Raw genomic sequence first — 21,776 nt, 5'->3', positions numbered from 1 at the left:
AGCGGACAGTCTGCAGTTAAAGCACATCTTGTTCGTTTCATTTGAAATCCATTGTGGTGGTGTATAGAGCCAAATATGTTAGAATTGTGTAGATGTCCCAATATTTATGGACCTGACTGTATATATATATATATATATATATATATATATATATATATATATATATATACACACACACACACATCATGGACCTGTTTCACAGACAGGGCTTAGACTACGCCAGGATTAGGGCATAGTTCAATCAGGACATTTAAGTTATTTTTATGAATGTACTTAGGAAAAAACATTACTGGTGTGCATCTTGAGACAAACCAAAGGCACTGATATATTTTAAGACCAGTCATTGCAAGTTTCTTTCAGTTGAAACAGCTCAGACTTACAGTTTAGTCTAGGACTAGGCTGAAGCCTTGTCTGTGAAACCGGGGGTATAAGTATTAAATTAAAATGAGGAGATTATGACATTTGACTCCTTCTCATAATAATAATAATAATAATAAATAACAAATGTGTTGATTTAATGACTGTTGCTATTTTGGTCATTTAGATATATATATATATTTAATTTTGCATTTTAAGGATTATTTATATTTCATTCCATTTGTACTGGGCTCACAACATGGTGAATTGTATTATTTCTTTTCCCATTAGATGCTGTTTGGTGTTTTTCTGAGGCTTTATTAAAATTATATAAACATTAGGGGTGAACAAGCAGAAGAGCAGACCAAAACTAGATGCTAAAATGGCAAAAATCTCCACAGCAGTTGTAAATTTGCCAGGTGAACTGACATACGCAGGTACAAATGCCAGCCACACTGCACAAAATATAAGCATGCTGAAGGTGATGTATTTGGCCTCATTAAAATTGCCTGGCAACTTCCGGGCCAGAAAAGCCAGAAAAAAGCAGACACAAGCCAAGAGGCCAATATATCCCAGCACACACCAGAAGGCCAGATCAGAGCCCACACTGCAATCAAGTATGATCTTGGTCTGTTGATATTTAGTGTTTCTATAGGGGAAAGGAGGGGATGCTACAAGCCAAGCAGTACATATGACCACCTGGACCAGAGTGCAGCAGAATATGATTATTCTCTGCTGTGTGGAGCCCAACACACATTACATTCATTACATTGCTTCCAGGTCGGGTAGCAGTGAAAGCCGCCAAAACCACTAAAGTCTTGCCCAGGATGCAGGAGATGCAGAGAGAGAAAGTAATGCTGAAGGAAGTGTGTCGCAGCATGCAAGACCAGGATGTAGGTTCTCCAATAAACACCAAAGCACAGAGAAAGCATAGAGTCAGCGATAACAAAATGAAAAAACTGAGTTCTGACTTATGTATGCGTACTACAGGAGTGTTTCTGTAATAGAGAAATACAGCAAACACAGCTAAAGTTAGGCACCCCCCCAAGTAAAGCTATTACTGTTAGGGTCAATCCCATTGCATCATGGGACAGGAATTCGATCACTTTTGGAATACACACTGTTCCATCAGCATTTGACCAGTAATCTTCAGAACAGGCCATACACTCTACTGAATCTAAAGAGAGGGAAATACTATAAAAAATGAGGATGAAGATCACTTTTCATGAGATTTATTGCATTATTAAATTTGTTCTCCAACCTGTCTTATTACTGATTTTGCCACTGTCACATGGTACACAGTCAAAGCAGCACAAAGGCTGGCCACGACGGACAGCTTTCCTGAATCCTGGAGCAGCTGTTGCTGCACACAAGACACCAGCACCTGCTTAGCCAACAGATCCAAATAAAAATTAGAAATGTATATTAGTGTATATTTAAGGTCAAAAGCAGAAATAATTATTGACAAGAAACAATCTAGAGAGTATGGAACTAACCAAAATTGATTAATGAGCATGTGACATACTTTGACATAGACTGAAAAACAAGGATTACTATCGCCTTTTGCATTTCCTTTCCATGGATAGAACTGCCATCTTCAGATGAACAATTCTTTATGACACTTACCTCCATTTGACCCTACAGAACTTCAGAACATGGAATCTCATGTACTGAAATACACTGTGAGAACAGCTTGCCTCAGTCTGATGGCCAGGCCACATGATAGCCTTCTCCTGGATGACCAGTTCTTGGCCAGATTCTTGTGCACAGTCAAACATGCCCACATTAATAAACTCAATATTTCCAGCTGAGCCCCTCTGCCAGTTTATAAGGTCATAAGATGGAATAGAATTGCCTCTCATGTCAAACTTCACTGTCTCTCCAGAAATAGTGAATGACACCTCTTGGAGATACTGCTGTAACTGTGAAATATTGTGTTGAAGAGATAAAGATAAGATGGTTTGTTTACAATGGTTCAAGTCATAACCTGGTACACAGTTACTTTAACATTAAACATTTAAGCACTCCTTATTTTGAGTACCTGTCATGGGTAGACATTATGCAAATTTGCACATGTGGAGTTACTAAATGGCCCTGTTCCAGGTGTACAGTGAATACGATTATGCAGGGAATAAGCTATGGCATAAACTCCTTTATAAGCATTATAGGAAATGCGGGGGCTGGACGTGTTAAAATAGGCAGAGTGCTGCACCCTTAGAGTCTCCTTCCCTGTGCAAGAAGGCAGATGACTATTCAAGCTGGAACTGGGGGGAGAGCAGCCATATAAAGCCCCCCACAGCTCCTGAACCAGAGGATTTCATCCCAATCCCCAAATCCCTGGGTTGATTCTCTGGCCCTGTCATATACCAAATCCTATGGTCCCTCCCAAGAAAGGGTAATATTCACTTCCTGTGAACACAGAGGCTGTATCCCATGCCTCACTAGCAATCCACTGTATCCTAGGTGACATTCTGTTCCATGTAGTCTCTCAAGAAGGGTGTGAGCTCCCTTTCAGCTGAGAACACCACTACCACCCGAGCAGTGGAATGGTTCATGACACGAATGATTTCCAGTGCTCTTTGATGCTCGTATAAGAGAGGAATCATCTCCTGATAAGCAACACATATTCCTGTACCCTCTAGCTCCTTCAGTAAGCCCTGAAGAGCAAAGCAACCATACTCGTGATCTCCTTGTACAACTCCTACCCAGGTCCACTTAAAATGCAGCAGGAGTTTTGCAATGGCCTTTACTTGATAGGCATCACTAGGGATGACTGTGAAGAATGTGGGGAATGCTCGCCTGCCACTCAAACAGGCACAGGATGAAAAATAACTGATCTGTCAAGAAAAAAGGAAACCAATTTTGTAACAAGAGTATTATTTAATCTTAGGTTTTAGTGCACAGGTTTCACTGTCAGTCGATAAGGATGTTAGACCGATAAGACTGTCCATTACTGGAAAGAAAAAAAAAAAAAAGAAAAGAAAAAAATAACACACAGACAGACAGACAGAAACACACACGTTTGTTTTGCTATCTTAGTGAGGACTTTGCATTGAATTCCAATGATTTTCTATCAGGTTAATTTCTATCCCCTAACCCGACCCCTATCCCTAAATTTACACATCACAGAAACATGTGCAGAACACTAGACCTACATAAAAAAAAAAATAAATAAATAAAAAATCTTTTGGCTGATTTATAAGCCTTTTTAACTAGTGAGGTTATCATGATCTTTCACTATATAAGTGAGGACATTTTGTCATCACAAGTATAGTTAAACCAGTACACAGCATAATGCACTTAAAAAAAAGACTCACCATTGGTATCCCGAAAGGCTTCAAAAGTCTTGAAACTACAATAGACTGAGCTGACCCAGATTCTCCAATGATGGCAAGCAGAGGACCAGCACCTTCACACATAGGACTATTTTCCTCATTTGGCCCATTTAGAACAGCTACTGCTGATCTCTGCCCTGTCAGAGGGTATGCACATGAGTCAAAGATTTTGTAACCCAGACTGTAGTTAGGCAGGAAATCGGCTCGCTTGTTTATTTCCTCTACAGCAAGTTTCATAGTAAGGGCCCAGCGGAAAACTCTCGGATCGAATCTACAGATGAAGAAAACAGAGGTAAGGACATAAAGGGCATTCAAATTTAAACAAGTTGTACACAGGTTTACATATTTCTAGCAAGACACGCATTCAAGATGTTTATATTCAAGATGTTCTCTATGCAGCTAAAACAAACAAAATAAGTTAATAAATTAATTAAAATTTGTTACTCACCCATTACATTTGACTGGCCCTGGTTTGTAAGTACAGTTAAGGTCTGGCATTTCCTGATTGTAGTGCAATGGAAAAATACCACCTATTATATATCTCCATTTGCCATGAGACTTGGCTCAAAGTAATTTTGCAGGACGCATTTTGAAGCATGTCCAGGAGTGAGTGTACTGAGATGATGAATCAGAAGCCATGGGAGCAGGACAGTTATGCTCTCTAATGCCTGCATCCCTTAGCACGACTACAGTGGGTAAGACACCCTGTTATATATACCTAACACAGGTCTCAATGCATCTCATTATGCATCACAGAGACATATGCCATCAGTAGGATTCAGAATACTCATATTTATAAATATGCTTTATTAATATTCTTCCTTTTTACAACACTAGCACAACCCATGGCCATACATATTGCATTAATTAGAAAGACAAAAACTTGTATAATGCAGTGTATGTTAGTTATAGCATATAAGAATTTATACAGGCTGATTGTTTGCTCTATATCTCTATATTAACATATCACATTAGAGTAAACATAGCAAATGAGCTTTGTTAATTTAAACTATATTCATATACTTTTTTAAGTAAAACAAGTTTTCTTAAATTCAATATCCCAAACACCTTATATTTCATTTAATAACTTTTCCCATGAGATGTTGCTTGGTGTTCTTCTCGGGCTTCAGTAAAATAATGTAACATTTAGGAGCAAATAAGCAGAGAAGGAGGCCAAAACTAGAAGCTAAAATAGCAAAAATCTCCACAGCAGTTGTAAATTTACCAGGTTGGCTGACATATGCAGGTACAAATGCCAGCCACACTGCACAAAATATAAGCATGCTGAAGGTGATGTATTTGGCCTCATTAAAATTGCCTGGCAACTTCCGAGCCAGAAAAGCCAGAAAAAAGCAGACAAAGGCCAAAAGGCCTATATATCCCAACACACACCAGAAGGCCAGATCAGAGCCCACACTGCAATCCAGGATGATCTTGGACTGTTGATATTTAGTGTTTCTATAGGGGAAAGGAGGGGATATTGTAAGCCAAGCAGTACATATGACCACCTGGACCAGAGTGCAGCAGAATATGATTATTCTCTGCTGTGTGGGGCCCAACCATTTCATTACATTGTTTCCAGGTCGGGTAGCTGTAAAAGCCGCCAACACCACTAAGGTCTTGCCCAGGATGCAGGAGATGCAAAGAGAGAAAGTAATGCTGAAGGCAGTGTGTCGCAGCATGCAGGACCAGGATGTTGGTTCCCCAATAAACACCAAAGCACATAGAAAACAAAGCGTCAAGGACAGCAAGATGAAGAAACTGAGTTCTGAGTTATTCACACGGACTATAGGGGTTCCTCTGTTGTACAAAAATATCAACAAAACTGTAACAGTCAGAAAGGCTCCGGCAACAGCTATCACAGTCAGGGTGATACCCATTGCATCATGGGAGAGAAACTCAACAACTTTTGCGACACACGCTGTTCCGTTTGCATTGGACCAGTAGTCTTCAGGGCATAGCATACAATCTATTGAATCTATAAAAACAAACAAATAAACAAATAATAATAATAACAATAATGCTATGTCAATGCATACATAGTTGCATTAATTGGAGTATAAACAAACCTGTCTGATTACTGATCTTGCCACTCTCACATGGAACACAGTCAAAGCAGCACAGAGGTTGCCCACGACGGGCAGCAGTCCTGAATCCTGGGGCACAGCTATTACTGCACACAGAGACAGGTACCTATGAAAATAAAGTATATATATATATATATATATAGTGGTGTATTTTAAGTCAGTTATTTCTAGCTTTGGTTACACTTTATTTCGATAGTCCACTTTAGACATTCTACTCAATATAAGTAACTTTATAACTACATGTCAACTAATTCTCATTAATTTGCAACTACATGTCTACTAATTCTCTGTAGGGTAGGGTTAGGGTTAGTAGAACAAGTTGACATATACTTGCAAAGTTTCTAATAGTCAGTATGTTGTATGTCATCCAGGTGGATGCTGCACACTGGTGGTGGACGAGGAGACACCACCCCTCACAATGTAGAGCGTTTTGAGTGCTTAGAAAAGCAGAAAAGCGCTATATACATGTAATGAATTATTATTATTATTATGTTGTGGACCCATCAAAATAAAGTGTTAGAAGACAGTCTACTAATACTCTAATGACTGCTAGTTGACATGTAGTTGCAAAGTTACTTACTGTTAGTAGAATGTCTAAAATGGACTATCGAAATAAAGTGTTACCCTAGCTTTTGCTGTAGTGTGTCAGTAGGAAATATCAATTTACATTTCCAAACATTAATTTTGCCATTAATTGTAATAATCCAGTGAGATATTTGTTTGCACAAGGAGTCTAGGTAGCTTTAGAAATGTAAACTGATATTTCATACTGACACACTACAGCAAAAGCTAGAAATAAGTTAAAACCATTTTTTTAGCTGGTGAAAATACTAGTGTTCTACAAATTTTGTCGACCACTGTATATATATATATATATATATATATATATATATATACGTGTGTGTGTGTGTGTGTGTGTTATATTTAATAGTGGCACAAGGACTATATACAGTACTATAGTGTCAGTTGTATTATTAGAACAACAGATGGCACTGCAGTGCACAGTCAACACCTTGCCTTGTTATGCTGGTTAGACCACATAATGGCCTGCTCCTCAATCACCAGTTCTCTCCCGGAATGCTGCGCACCATCATAGAGGCCTACTTTAACAAATTGAATATCTCCACTTGTGTGTCTTTGCCAGTTTATCAAATCATAATATGGAACTGAGTCACCATTATTATCAAATTTAACATTTTCTCCAGCTATTGAGAAGGAAACATCCTCAAGGTAATTTTGAAGCTTTGGAATATGTTTTCAAAAATAGAGAAACAAAGACACAGTTACATTTGCAATTAAAAAAGGGTTAGTATTTTTCAAGAAGAATATTTGAACATTTAATATAATTAGGCAGTTTCAATCAGACAATAAAACAGTTTTACCTGCCATGGAAACACATTGTTGAGGTTTGCACATGAGGAATTCTCAAATGGTCCATTTCCAGGTTTACAGTGAATGAGATTATGTAGAGAATAAGCAAAGGCATACACTGCTTTATATACATTGTAGGCCACACGAGGGCTGGATGTGTTCATGTAGGCAGAGTGTTCTTGTCTGAGAGTTTCCTTTCCTGTGCAGGAGGGCAAATGACTGTTCAAGCTGGATGTGGAGGGGGAACAACCATAGAGAGCCTCCCACAGCTCCTGAACTTGAGGGTTAGAAGGGTACCTTTCTGGGGTCACCGTGTTGAGGTAATTCTGAAGACCTGGAATGTGTCCTTGACGTATTGCAAACCCAATTGTGCCATCTAAGAATGGATATGTTTCTGCTAATATTGAAGCTGTAACCCAAGCCTCACTTGCAATCCATTGAATTCCTGTGATATTTTGAGCCACAAATTCTCTTAAGAAAGGATAAAATTCCCCTTCTACTGAAAAAACAACAACCACCTTAGCTGTGGATTCCTTCATTACTTTAAGAATCTTCAGGACCTGTTCCTGGGTGTAGTCTTTAGGGATCATTTCATGATAGGCCAAACAAATGTTAGTATTTTCAATTTCCCGCTTTAAGCCTTGTAAAGCAAACTTGCCATAGTCATGGTCTTCAGTCACCACACCAATCCATGTCCAGCCAAACCTTTTTAAGAGTTGTGCAATAGCTTTGACCTGGTAATCATCATTAGGAACCACTCTGAAAAATGTTGGGAACTGCTTCCGATTACTTAGACAAGAGCAGGTTGAAAAATAGCTTATCTATAAAACAGAAAATAAAAATCCTCCATAAAATTGCATCAATATATTGTATATACATTTTCAGAAAAAATATTAGACACTTAAACCTATGTTTTTAAGATACAGAACAAATAACATGCTATCACAATGGTTAAGGTAAAGAAGAATGAAAAACACTCACCATGGGTATTTGGAAGGCTTGCACAGTTCTGGAGAGAACAATGGACTGTGAGGATCCAGATTCCCCTATTAATCCTAATAAGGGGCCGGCCCCAGAGCACATAGAACTTTGAACAACATCCTCTCCATTCAATACAGCCAGAATTGCTTTCTGAGCAGTCACAGGAGTGGAGCAAGAGTCAAAAATTCTGTAAGACAGTGTATGATTTGACAGGATGTCTTTTCTGTTGTTTATCTCCTCCACTGCAAGTTTCATAGAAAGAGCCCAGCGGAAAGCTCTTGGATCAAACCTGCATTTAAATTAACAAAAATAACTTTGTAAAATTGCTTAGAACATTGGTTGGACATCTTATAATCTGGCAAATGGAATAACAGTTAAACAGTTTATAAAATATTAAACTGCACAGAAATTATTTGAAAATAACAAATGTCCTTACCCTCGACACTGTGCTGCTAAAGGTCTCTCTTTGTAGTCTGTTAGAGGAAGCTCTACTCTATAATGTAAAGGAAAAATTCCTCCTATTGTGAAGTCTCCACTAGTCATGAACACTGGCAAATTAAAGTCATCTTGTGGGGAGCAGTTTAAAGTAACAGCTGCACTTGAAAGGTGAAATAAAGAGACAAAAATGTAAATCATTGTTCTGTCAAGCTCTACAAAAAAACAACTAAGAGGTGTTTCTATCTCCCAATGTTTTATATAGTTACTCAACTTGCATATCATTATGTATGACTTCTTCTTGGGTCATGTGAAGTGTAATAGCACCAAAGATGCATCAAAGAAATGAATATGTAAAACTTAATTTAAATACTGTCCCTCATCAACCATTAAACCAACGCTATGTAATTTTTTTTCTTCAAAATTAAACAAATTTAAATAATAAGCAAACACATAAAACAATCTTCCAAAAAGTGTTTTGTTTAACCCCATATTACAGTGTTAAGCCTAAAATTATTTATATTTTGTCGGGAGAAATTTCCCTGGAAATTGAGTACTTTCATGATTTGTTTCTGTGCGTGTTTATATCATATCCGTAAATAAAAAAGATCAAGTCTTCTATATGCAGTGCAAGTATCCTACCCACAACAACTGAATCTCAAACTGAAAATAATTTGCAAGCATAAAGGGGCAAGCATCAGTACCTGTAATTAAACATGAATTCACATTTGCATAGCATCACATTTGCTGTACACTGACTAGGTTAACAACAAAAAGGGTTTATGTTGGTAACTGTTACATGTCTGGTTTTCTGTTTTCCCCTGTGACCTAGTTTTCCCCATTCAGTTTAATTAGTCATTCAGTTCACCTGTGTTTGCAATTATCTCATTAGTCTCCTATGTTTGGTCCATCCTTTATAAGTCTTCAGTTCTCCCTGTGTATTCGTCCGTTCTCGTCTATGTAAACTTGATTTATTGCCTACCTTTTGATATTCTAATTAAAATACCTTTTGTTTGTATCACCGTCGTCTGCCTGCAGTTGTGCCTCATCAGCCCGTGACAGAAGAACGGACCTATACAGTTTTTTTGCGGCATTTTTTGTTCCCCTATTTTTTCCTCCCCCTTTCCCATGGATAATCCCAACATTGCCCTGCTATGCCTGGAGCAGAGGGACCGCTCCCTAGAAGATTACACCAGGGATTTTGTGGAATTGGCGTGCCTAACGCACTATCCTGACCGCTCGCTTTGTGTATTTTACATCGCCAGCCTTAGCGAGCGGTCTAAGGCACGCCTCCCTGGGAGCGGTCCTCGGAACAACTTTGCCGCATGTGTGGAGTGGGTGCTGGAGAACAATGGACTATTCTTCTCCGTCTGCCCCGCTGATGAGGACTTCTCCAGCCTCACTCCCAAACCAGTGACCAGCCAGCCTTTCTCCTACTGCACGGAGATTTCGCCGGAGCCCACTCCAGATGGAGAGCCTGTGCCTGCCGTGACACGTGAGCCTGATCCGAGACCCGTGATCGAGCCTATCGTCACCCCGGAGCCTGAGCCCCAGGAGTGGTCTGACCAAGTGCGTGAGCCGGCAACATCGTCCGTCCCCGAGGGAATCCTAGTGGAGATCGAGGGCTTGGAGGGAAGCCCCGCCCAAGCTGAGGGTGAGCTGCAACTGGCCACTGGCAATTATTCCGAAGAACTTAAGGACATCTTCATGTGGGATCTTATTGACTGGTTTGGGGAGGCATTACCCAGCCCTGTATCTCCTGTGCCTCCGCTGGTTCCGTCCAGCCCTGAATCTCCTGTGCCTCCGCTGGTTCCGTCCAGCCCTGAATCTCCTGTGCCTCCGCTGGTTCCGTCCAGCCCTGAATCTCCTGTGCCTCCGCTGGTTCCGTCCAGCCTGGAATCTCCTGTGTCTCCGCTGGTTCCGTCCAGCTCGAATCCTCTTGTGTTCCCTCCCAGCCTCCCTCTCCCGCCTCCTCTCAAGCCAGTCAGTTCCTCTACCCTAGTCCCGCTGGTGCCTGTCAGCCCCTCAGCTCACCCTCAGTCTGCGCCAGCTGGGCGCCCTGAGCCATCGCCTCGGGACTTTCACCTGCCAGCTCTGCCAAGGTGTGAGGATTCCCTGTCTCCACCTCCAGCCTCCGAACCCCGGACTCCATCTCGGCCCTCCGAACCATCGGCTCCACCTTGGCTCATAGCTCCATCACCTCCACCGGGGCCCGTCCTCCCACCTGCTCCACCGGGCTCCCTCGTCCCTCCGGCTCCGCCTTGGTCAGTCGTCGACCATCCGCCGCCTTGGGGCTCCATTCCTGCGGCTACACCTAGTCACTCCTCCCCTTCGGCGCTGTCAGGCTCCTCCTTCCCGTCAGCGTCACCTTCATCCTCCGTCACTCCGGCTCCGCCGCGGCATTCCGGTTCCCCGCCTCCACCTCAGTCGCCTGAGCCTCGGACTCCGCCTTGGCCCTCCGGATCCTTAATGTCACCCTGGCTCTCCATCTGCTCGGTTCCATCCTGGGCTCCCCTTCCATCGGCTCCATCTCCGTCAGTCGTCCCCAGGGTGTCGTCAAGGCCTTCTCCACCCTGGCTCCTCCCTCCCTCGACTCCGCCCTGGGGCCTCTTCCTGGCTGGTCTCTGGATTTTCATCGGACTCCTCCTGCTCCTGGCTTCCCCTTGGCTCCTCCCACCCTCCACTCCCCCATGGACTTCTTTTTTGGACTCTCTCTTGTTGTTTTTTTTGTTTTTTTTCTGCCACCCTCCTGCTCCACATCCTCCTCCAGAGCCCCCACCCTCCCTCCTCAGTTATTATATGACGGCGTGGGGTCACGCCTTGCCAGGAGGGGGCGAACTGTTACATGTCTGGTTTTCTGTTTTCCCCTGTGACCTAGTTTTCCCCATTCAGTTTAATTAGTCATTCAGTTCACCTGTGTTTGCAATTATCTCATTAGTCTCCTATGTTTGGTCCATCCTTTATAAGTCTTCAGTTCTCCCTGTGTATTCGTCCGTTCTCGTCTATGTAAACTTGATTTATTGCCTACCTTTTGATATTCTAATTAAAATACCTTTTGTTTGTATCACCGTCGTCTGCCTGCAGTTGTGCCTCATCAGCCCGTGACAGTAACAATGCAAATGTCTAAACCAATTGTTGTGTTATACATTATTTGCCTATAAATATCCTTGCCAAGTTTTAGTTTCCGTTGTTATCTGATATTAATAGCAATTGTTATGTCTAATATCATTGCCAATTTTTTTAAATGCTATTTTAAAACACTGGATTTCAAAAATTCAAAAGAACAATGGCATTGCCATGAGTCCGGTCCCTGTTGTTCCTCCCACATGCCATTAGAAGGCTCTATCACCTTTTCCTTCCCGACTCCATTTCCCATATTCCCTTGTCTAAGAACTAATTACCCTCGCACCTGTTTCCCATCACCCAGACTATTTAAGCAGCTCATTCACCCATGTTCAGTGCCAAGTCTTGTTTTGCTCTTATTAAAATTTCTCATCGTTTACCCTTGTTCCTTGTGATTTAGATTTTGGACTGTTTCCCTGTTTTTTGATTGGTTTCTGCCTGTCCTGACCTTTGCCTGTTTTGTGGATTGCTCTTTTGCCATGCCTCTGTCATTTTTTTTGCTGGTGTTTGACCCTGCTTGTTTTTCACAATGCTTTTTATTAAAGCTGCATTTGGATCCCATTTCTGTTGTCTCATTCACTGTTACAAAATACTTAGCCATACCCAGATCCAGCAGCTTAACAGAAGACTAGACCAACATGGACCCAGCAGAGAGAATGTTGTTCCTCAGGCAGGTTCTCTAAAACTATCAAGAATTACACAGTGGAGTTCTGTACTCTGGTTAACTCTCTCATATGGAAGTATAATGTTTTGAAGGACTTCTATTGTTATGGCCTTAACAAGCCCATAAAATCACTTCTGCCTAAAGGTATGAATGCCCTTTCCCTGGAACAGTATATTGACCATGCACTTTTGCTATGTTGTTCTTCCTTCACGGTGGGGGTTGAGGAGGACCCTTCCTCTAAATATTTTTTTGGGAGGGGGCACCACACACCAAGCTCCAGTGGCCACAGAGCTTGACCTATCATAGGCACCAGCATGTCCAGTGATAATGGTCGCTAATCCCGTGCTTTTAGTACCTTCCTGTGCTGTGGTTCCTACACCTGAGCCAGTTCCCATTGTGGCCACCATTCCGCTTACCTGCTTAACTGATCATAACACAATTTTTAACAACTTGTAAGTGACATTTGAACTGAAAGGGAGATGTACAGTATGTATGTATATAAGATGTATAACATTTTCTTTGAAGTTGCCTGAAGTAGAGAATGATTCATGTCATGTCAATGCCAGTTCACACCGTACTTTCAATAAATAAATAATAATAATACAAAAAAAATAAAAAATTTTTAGAAAGAGCTAGGTCAGAAATTTTTTATACCTATTACTGTGACCAAGGTTACACCTGTGCGTGTGTAGGTATGTATGATTGGATAAGTCATCACTAAATACAGTGCAAACAGGGTCAAAAATTTTTTATCAGATCACTGACACCACATAAGGAGATGCATGTAGAAATACATGCAGAAATTCATGTTACTACTTTGCATGTGTAATGTAAATGCTTATGCATTCTAAATGTGTCCCGAACCACAGGAAAGAAACATCTACTCACCATCCACTCACCTAACACATTATAGTACTATGATGTGTTATAAAAGACTATCAAAACAAGCATTTCAAACTTTGTGTTGTACAAACATAAATAAATAAATAAATAAAAATTATAGTGGACATTGCAGCTGCTATCCATCATCCATTTAATTTGCTTTCTTTTCTGCTCAGTTTTAATCTGCATATTTGGTTAGTTCATTTATTTGTGAAAATCATTACTTCTCGAAAGTGATGTGGGGTTTGATGAAATAAGTGGGTGGGATCATGACAAAACAAAATCCAGTGACAAGAGATGTATTTAAAGTGCACATTAAAATCAGGAGGAAATGGCAATGTGGTTTGGCTGACCACCTGTGATTGGATCACTGAACACATCTTTATTCCAGGTGTAAAAGACAAGAGAGACATCAAAAATGTGCAGTCTTGGGATTTCTCCAGGAACATGATTGGAAACCACTGATCTAGCTCATTTAGGCCCTTCCGAGCCCAATCCTGCCATGGAGTCTATAGTTGAGGTTCCTCCGTAGCTCCCCTGTGTGTACCTCCCTAGCCAGTGTTACTGTGAGAGCCACAGTTTTCAGCCAGTGAGTGCCAGCCTCAGACTAAAATCCAAATAAATAAAAAATCCAAAATCCACCTCTGGGAAACTAGAAGTGGAGCTTTCTTTGATATGTTTAACACAGATCTCTATGTAATATCCACACTCAAAATTTTAAATGAACAACAGTATAGTATATACAGTATAGACAGGCTTTATTAAAAAAAAAAAAAATTGCAACAAGGGAATACCAGTTTTAAATGTATATATTCCATTGAACTATAACAACAATACACAAAACAAGTGTCATCTGTAAAAATAAATAAATAAATAAAAATCAGTTTACCTCTTAATTCTCAAATATGTTGTCTAAATAAACATTTTTGGAAACATTTGCTTGGATTTATTTATTTATTTATTGTACATGTGGGTGAAGTGTCCAAATACTTTTGAATGCACCACAATATTACGAACACACAATGATTTTCTAAAGATCCACATTGGAATTTGTAAACATGTACTTTATATACTGTATATATTATTATTATTATTATTATTAGCAAATTTCATAAATATATCATCTTAGAGAATATAGAATGTTCTTTAATATTAATCTTGAAGAATATTACAGATATAATTGGGTTATTTGGTTTCCACAGTTACTGTATTTATATCTTGAAATTGTACAGTTTTTTTCACATTCATTAAGTCTCAAATATTTTATCAATGCAATTACACAAAAGTATTTTATTTTGTAATTTTCCCTATTAAATGTTGCTTTGTGTTCTTCTCAGGCTTTAATAAAATAATGTAACATTTGGGGGTGAACAAGCAGAAGAGCAGGCCAAAACTAGAAGCTAAAATAGCAAAAATTTCCACCACAGTAGTAAATTTACCAGGTGAACTGACATATGCAGGTACAAATGCCAGCCACACTGCACAAAATATAAGCATGCTGAAGGTGATGTATTTGGCCTCATTAAAATTGCCTGGCAACTTCCGGGCCAGAAAAGCCAGAAAAAAGCAGACACAGGCCAAAAGGCCTATATATCCCAACACACACCAGAAGGCCAGATCAGAGCCCACACTGCAATCCAGGATGATCTTGGACTGTTGATATTTAGTGTTTCTATAGGGGAAAGGAGGGGATATTGTAAGCCAAGCAGTACATATGACCACCTGGATCAGAGTGCAGCAGAATATGATTATTCTCTGCTGTGTTGGACCCAACCATTTCATTATATTGTTTCCAGGTCGGGTAGCTGTAAAAGCTGCCAGCACCACTAAAGTCTTGCCAAGGATGCAGGAGATGCAGAGAGAGAATGTGATGCTGAAGGCAGTGTGTCGCAGCATGCAGGACCAGGATGTGGGTTCCCCAATAAACACTAAAGCGCATAGAAAACACAGAGTCAGTGATAACAAGATGAAAAAACTGAGTTCTGAGTTATTCACACGGACTATAGGGGTTCCTTTGTTGTAAAGAAATATCAACAGCACTGTGAGAGTCAGAAATACTCCCAGTACAGCTATCACAGTCAGGGCTATTCCCATTGCATCATGGGAGAGAAACTCAACCACCTTCAGGACACATATTGTTCCATTTACATTGGACCAATAATCTTCAGGGCATGACAGACAATCTACTGAATCTATAAATAAAGAGAAATGATAGTCAATTAAGGCAAATGATGAAAACAAGAAGACACATTTAATAAGAACATGAAGAAATGATGGGAGTCTTTATATTTTCTTGCCAATAGGAAAACATACAGTAGGATGCTCTCACCTGTCTGATTACTGATCTTGCCAATATCACATGGAACACAATCAAAGCAGCAGAAAGGTTGCCCACGACGGACAGCCTTTCTGAATCCTGGAGTGCAGCTGTTACTGCATACAGACACAGGTACCTAAAAAAATACAAACAAACAATAAATAAATACATAAATAACAACAAAATTAGGAGTATTTAGAAATAAAAAAAGTCACCCTTTTTAATTATTCACAATGTTATTATGTGAATAATGGCTCAAATATCACATCTATTTTTAATAGAACAATAGATGGCAGTGCAGTGCACATTAAACACCTTGCCTTGTTCTGTTGGTGAGACCACATAATGGCCTGCTCCACAATCAACAGTTCTCTCCCAGTTTGCTGAGCACCATCATAGAGGCCCACTTTAACGAACTGAATAGCTCCACTTGCATGTCTTTGCCAGTTTATTAAATCATATGATGGGATTGAATCTCCCTTGACATCAAAACTGACTTTTTCTCCAGAAACAGAGAAAGAAATTTCCTGTAAATAATGCTGAAGCTTTGGAGAAGAAAAAAAGCAACAAGAAGGGAAAACATGTAGGGAGGGGGCAGACATTTACAATTAAAAATTAATTTTAAGACGAAAAAGATGCAACATATAATCAATATTCTGTGTGAAAATCAGTTCTCCTTAAACACATGGAAGCAAATTGTTGAGGTTTGCACATGAGAAATTCTCAAATGGTCCATTTTCAGGTTTACAGTGAATGAGATTATGTAGAGAATAAGCAAAGGCATACACTGCTTTATATACATTGTAGGCCACACGAGGGCTGGATGTGTTCATGTAGGCAGAGTGTTCTTGTCTGAGAGTTTCCTTTCCTGTGCAGGAGGGCAAATGACTGTTCAAGCTGGATGTGGAGGGGGAACAACCATAGAGAGCCTCCCACAGCTCCTGAACTTGAGGGTTAGAAGGGTACCTTTCTGGGGTCACCGTGTTGAGGTAATTCTGAAGACCTGGAATGTGTCCTTGACGCATTGCAAACCCAATTGTGCCATCTAAGAATGGATATGTTTCTGCTAATATTGAAGCTGTAACCCAAGCCTCACTTGCAATCCATTGAATTCCTGTGATATTTTGTATCACAAACTGTCTTAAGAAAGGGTCAAATTCCCCCTCCCCTGAAATAACAACCACCACCTTAGCTGTTGATTCCTTCATTACTTTAAGAATCTTCAGGACCTGTTCCTGGGTGGAGTCTTTCGGGATCATTTCATGATAGGCCAAACAAATGTTAGTATTCTCAATTTCTCGCTTTAATCCTTGTAAAGCAAACCTGCCATAGTCATCGTCTTCAGTCACCACACCAATCCATGTCATGTCAAACCGCTTTAAGAGTTGTGCAATTGCTTTGACCTGGTAATCATCATTGGGAACCACTCTGAAAAATGTTGGGAATTGCTTCCGATCACTTAAACAAGAGCAGGTTGAGAAGTAACTTATCTGTAAATTAATTAATAATTAAAAAAGAAACAGAAGAAAAGAAACAAATGTTAGGCAACTTCATATATATATATATATATATATATATATATATATATATATATATATATATATCTTCATATAACTTCATATATATATATATATATATATTCATATAACTTCATATATATATATATATATATATATATATGAAGGAAAAAAATATTTATTTATTTCTTCTTTTTTTTTTACCATGGGTATTCTGAAAGGCTCCAGAGTTCTGGAGACAACGATGGATTGTGAGGATCCAGATTCCCCTATTAATCCTAAGAAAGTGCTAGCTCCAGAACATATAAAACTTTGAACAACATCCTGTCCATTCAGCACTGCCAGGACTGCTTTCTGAGCAGTAACAGGAGTGCCACAAGAGTCAAAGATACTATAAGCCAGAGTATGGTATGGTAAAAGATCTTTTCTGTTGTTTATTTCCTCCACAGCAAGTTTCATAGTGAGAGCCCAGCGGAAAGCCCTTGGATCAAACCTGCATAAAACGATGTTATGAAAATACCTTCTTGTAAAACAATAGATGGGTTTCTCATAATTATTATTCAGATAATCAATAAAACATAAACAACAGATTTAAAATTACAGCTTGGCAAATACGTAAACAGCATATAAGACATGCCCTTACCCTTGACACTGTGCTGCTAAAGGTCTCTTTATATATTCTGTTGGAGGAAGCTCTACTCTAGATTAGATTAGATTAGATTAGATTAGATTCAACTTTATTGTCATTTATGCAGAGTACAAGTACAGAGCTAATGAAATGCAGTTAGCATCTAACCAGAAGTGCAAGAATATAGTGTTTTATATACATATAAGTGCAGAGTAAGTGAAGATATGATTTACAGAATGTACAGTGGAATTGCTATATACAGTATTGAGCAGAGTATATACAGATATAAATAGGAATGCAATGTAGGGATTGTATGTACATTATGAACAGAGCAATGTAGATTATATAGATTACAGATTATATATACACACATTATGAACAGCAGAAACGTGAGAACAGTGGTAATAAATAAATACAGCTGGATGAGTGTGCAAAGTATTGATAGAACAATGTATTCTATGCAAAATAGCAGTAGTGCAATATTTTATAGAAATAGTTTACTGTGCTTGTACAGTAACAACTTTAGACAGTTTATAGTGTAATAACTTTAACAATGTGCAGTCTGTGCAAAATATGAGTAGTGCAAATGCATGTGTGTAAAGTACTGTGACCAGTGCAGTAATAAGCAGGTGCAGGTTAGATTGGTGGTGTGGCGTTCAGAAGTGTTACAGCCTCGTGGAAGAAGCTCTTCCTGAGCCTACTAGTGCGAGAGCGTAGGCACCTGTAACGCCTGCCGGATGGAAGGAGGGTGAAAAGTCCATGGCTAGGGTGAGAGGCATCCTTGATGATGTTTCTTGCCCTGCCCAGACAGCGCTTATGATAAATGTTCTCAATGGAAGTTAACTGGGTGCCGGTGATCCGTTGAGCAGTTTTCACCACCCGCTGGAGTGCTTTGCGGTCAGATGCGGAGCAATTGCTGGACCATACTGAGATGCAGTTCGTGAGTATGCTTTTAATGGTACAGCGGTAGAATTCCACAAGGATCCTGGGATTCAGGTGAACTTTCTTAAGGCTCCTTAAGAAGTAAAGGCGCTGCTGTGCCTTTTTGACCAGAGTGGAAGTGTTATGGGACCAGGTGAGGTCATCAGAGATGTGGATGCCAAGGAACTTGAAACTCGACACACGCTCCACTACAGCTCCGTTGATGTAGATGAGTGTGTGTGCATGACTCCTAGTCCGCCTGAAGTCCACAATGATAAACAGCATATAAGACATGCCCTTACCCTTGACACTGTGCTGCTAAAGGTCTCTTTATATATTCTGTTGGAGGAAGCTCTACTCTATAATGCAAAGGAAAAATTCCTCCTATTATAAAGTCTCCAGTAGTCATGAACACTGGCAAAGTCACCCAGTGGGTTGCAGCTTGAAGTTACAGCTGCACTGGAAAGATGAAATACAGAGACAAAAATATGAATCATTATCCTGATAACCTCCACAAGAAAAAAAGGCAATGAGATGCTTGTCTTACCTTTGGTTTTATACGTTAATCATGCATATTATTATGCATGATGTCATCCTGAGTTATATATCGAATCAGGTGCACTATTTTCTTTCCCATGATGCTTCAATCTGAAACTATTATTAGTGTCTGTGTTAGACATATTACACGTTACAAAATCAACTATTACAATATCGACAATACTTTACTTAGTAGATAATGTTGATTAATACGGTGATTAACCTATGATGATTAATTAAGCAAATTAACCATAATCAGTTGCACTGAAAAAAGCCCCCAAATTAAGAAGCTGGGAGAACAGCTAACAACTAATTAAGTTAATTGACATCAGGTCTGTAACATGATTAGCTACAAAAATGATATCTTAGAGAGGCAGAGTCTCTCAGAAGTAAAGATGGGTAGAGGCTCTCCAATCTGTGAAAGAGTGCATAAAAAGATTGTGGAATACTTTAAAAAAAAAAATGTTCCACAACGGCAAATTGCAAAGGCTTTGCAAATCTCATCATCTGCAGTACATAACATCATCAAAACTGGAGAAATCTCTGTGTGTAAGAAACAAGGCCGGAGACATTTGTTGGATGCCCGTGGTCTTCGGGCCGACACTGCATCACTCATCAGCATGACTCTGTCATTGACATTACTAAATGGGCCCAGGAATACTTTCAGAAACCATTGTCTGTAAACACAATCCGCCGTGCCATCTGCAGATGTCAACTAAAGCTCTATCATGCAAAAAAGGAATCCATATGTGAACATGGTCCAGAAGCGCCATCATGTCCTGTGGGCCAAGGCTCAAGTAAAATGGACTGTTTCAAAGTGGAAAAGTATTCTATGGTCAGACAAGTCCAAATTTGACATTCTTGTTGGAAATCACGGACGCCGTATCCTCTGGGCTAAAGAGGAGAGTGACCTTCCAGTGTGTTATCAGCGTTCAGTGCAAAAGCCAGCATCTCTGATGGTATGGGGGTGCATAAGCAGGGGCGTGGACTCGAGTCACATGACTCGAGACTTGACTCGGACTCGAGTCCCAAATTTGATGACTTGCGACTCGACTTGACATAATTAAAGAAGACTTGAGACTCAACTTAGACTTTGACAGCAATGAATCGAGACTTGACCTGGACTTGAGCCCTGTGCCTAGGAAAGACTTTACGATCAGATCAGTGTCGTTATCACTCTAGACGGATGCAGCGTGCTTGCGCTTGACTGGCAATAAGCCAGAGACTGCATTCAGGGAGCACTTGATATACAGTATTTGCTAGTATAAATTAATGGAGTAATAGCATAACTTACGACAAAAGAACTGAGATAAGAAAAAAAAAAAAAAGTTACATGATTCGTCTAGTAGCTATCTCCGCTCGTGAAAAGTGCTGCCCTGCCCGTTTGATCGCCGCCCAGCAGACACACGGAGCGGGCATGAGAAACGAGAGGTGCGGCCGCGATCGCTGGTGCTCGCCTCATCATCACCATGACCATGTTACACTTCTTCATTTCTTCCTCACTTTTTTTGTTTGTCTGACACCGAGGTGCACCATGAGTGACAGATCCCGCCATGACCCTCGCAGCTCTACCAACTCTATGTTCTTTAATTTTCATTTTTATTGGTAAACACCTTTCTGAGACCCTTTTTTATTGTCAGAGCTTCACTGTTTTTGTTCAATCAGTTGCATATTTTAATTGCATGTGCATTTTATTTTATTTAAACCTCCATTACGTTTAAAGTTAATCCATAATCAAGATTTAAATCTGAGTTTAAAGTTATGGTGCAAATATTAGGCTACTTAAATCCAGCATCAAAATAATGGGTTAAAATGTAAACCTGCTTATTTTTAAAGGTATAAAGTTTGGTGCAAAATAATTATTAGATAAACCTTGATTTAAAATAGATTTAAAATTAAGCATTGCAAAAACATGTGCTATAATTTGAAGACAAAAAAAGCGGGAATTGGCCTATAATAATCATTTAAAATATAATTTGAAGAAGTGTTTCTTTCACAAAATGCTTTCGCAATTGTAGTCTATATGTAACTATAAAATATATTCAATTTTTCTCCCTCTTCACCTGGCACTCATTTCACTTTTATTTCTTTCGGGATAAATAATTGAATTCATGTGTTGTAAATCAGTCTGTATAGAACATAGCACCTACATTTAGTGATCAACTATGCATATTATAAACTTAACATTTAACGTACAACATTTTGTCTTTGTTACTCTTAGTTATAAAGAATGGTAGCACAGCATTTTTGAATGAATGTCTTCATGAGTTTGTCTGCATCCATATTGCAGGTTTCCTCTCACATGTAAAGTATGGTAGCAGTTATTTCTTCTAGTTCTTTCAAAGAAGTTCTTTCTGCGTTTCTGCTCACATGTTTTTAAATCTGTTTCATTGAGGTTCCAAATAATGGCTCATTGGCTTAGGTATAACAGCTAGAAGCACATATTATTCTTATGCAAACATGCAAAGTATTGCAGGTGTTATTTCTATGAATATGTTATTTCTATGTCTTTGCTATTCAGTAACTAATAAAATAGTTTTTTCACTGCTTGTCCTATTTTGGCACAATCCCTAAATTGAACTTGAGTAATTTTACTAAGGGCACCCATCTCACATGAAATT

The 21,776-nt window shown here is 39.6% G+C and overlaps 2 protein-coding genes and 1 pseudogene across 3 annotated transcripts; all 3 read right to left on the bottom strand.

Annotated features, from left to right (window-relative positions):
• Positions 1-609: 609 nt before the first annotated feature.
• LOC306888643 (extracellular calcium-sensing receptor-like) lies at positions 610-4,366 on the bottom strand (annotated as a pseudogene). The gene is made up of 7 exons: positions 4,361-4,366; positions 4,141-4,250; positions 3,675-3,963; positions 2,399-3,194; positions 2,039-2,279; positions 1,619-1,720; positions 610-1,534 (listed from the first exon to the last, which is right to left on the bottom strand). The product of its transcript is annotated as an extracellular calcium-sensing receptor-like (transcript).
• Positions 4,367-4,768: 402 nt separating this feature from the next.
• On the bottom strand, positions 4,769-8,674 carry LOC306888642 (extracellular calcium-sensing receptor-like; the record flags this gene model as incomplete). The annotated part of the gene is made up of 6 exons (XM_079447082.1): positions 4,769-5,670; positions 5,762-5,885; positions 6,797-7,021; positions 7,162-7,971; positions 8,132-8,420; positions 8,568-8,674. 6 exons carry the CDS (start codon positions 8,672-8,674, stop codon positions 4,769-4,771), a joined length of 2,457 nt encoding a protein of 818 aa, XP_079303208.1.
• A 5,851-nt stretch (positions 8,675-14,525) lies between these two features.
• LOC306888640 (extracellular calcium-sensing receptor-like) lies at positions 14,526-19,027 on the bottom strand (the record flags this gene model as incomplete). The annotated part of the gene is made up of 6 exons (XM_079447079.1): positions 14,526-15,427; positions 15,565-15,688; positions 15,873-16,102; positions 16,238-17,042; positions 17,274-17,562; positions 18,921-19,027. 6 exons carry the CDS (start codon positions 19,025-19,027, stop codon positions 14,526-14,528), a joined length of 2,457 nt encoding a protein of 818 aa, XP_079303205.1.
• Positions 19,028-21,776: the final 2,749 nt, after the last annotated feature.

Source organism: Barbus barbus (assembly GCF_936440315.1).
Source record: "Barbus barbus genome assembly, chromosome: 22".
NCBI classification, from domain to species: domain Eukaryota; kingdom Metazoa; phylum Chordata; class Actinopteri; order Cypriniformes; family Cyprinidae; genus Barbus; species Barbus barbus.
This window is presented reverse-complemented; position numbering and strand designations above follow the sequence as displayed.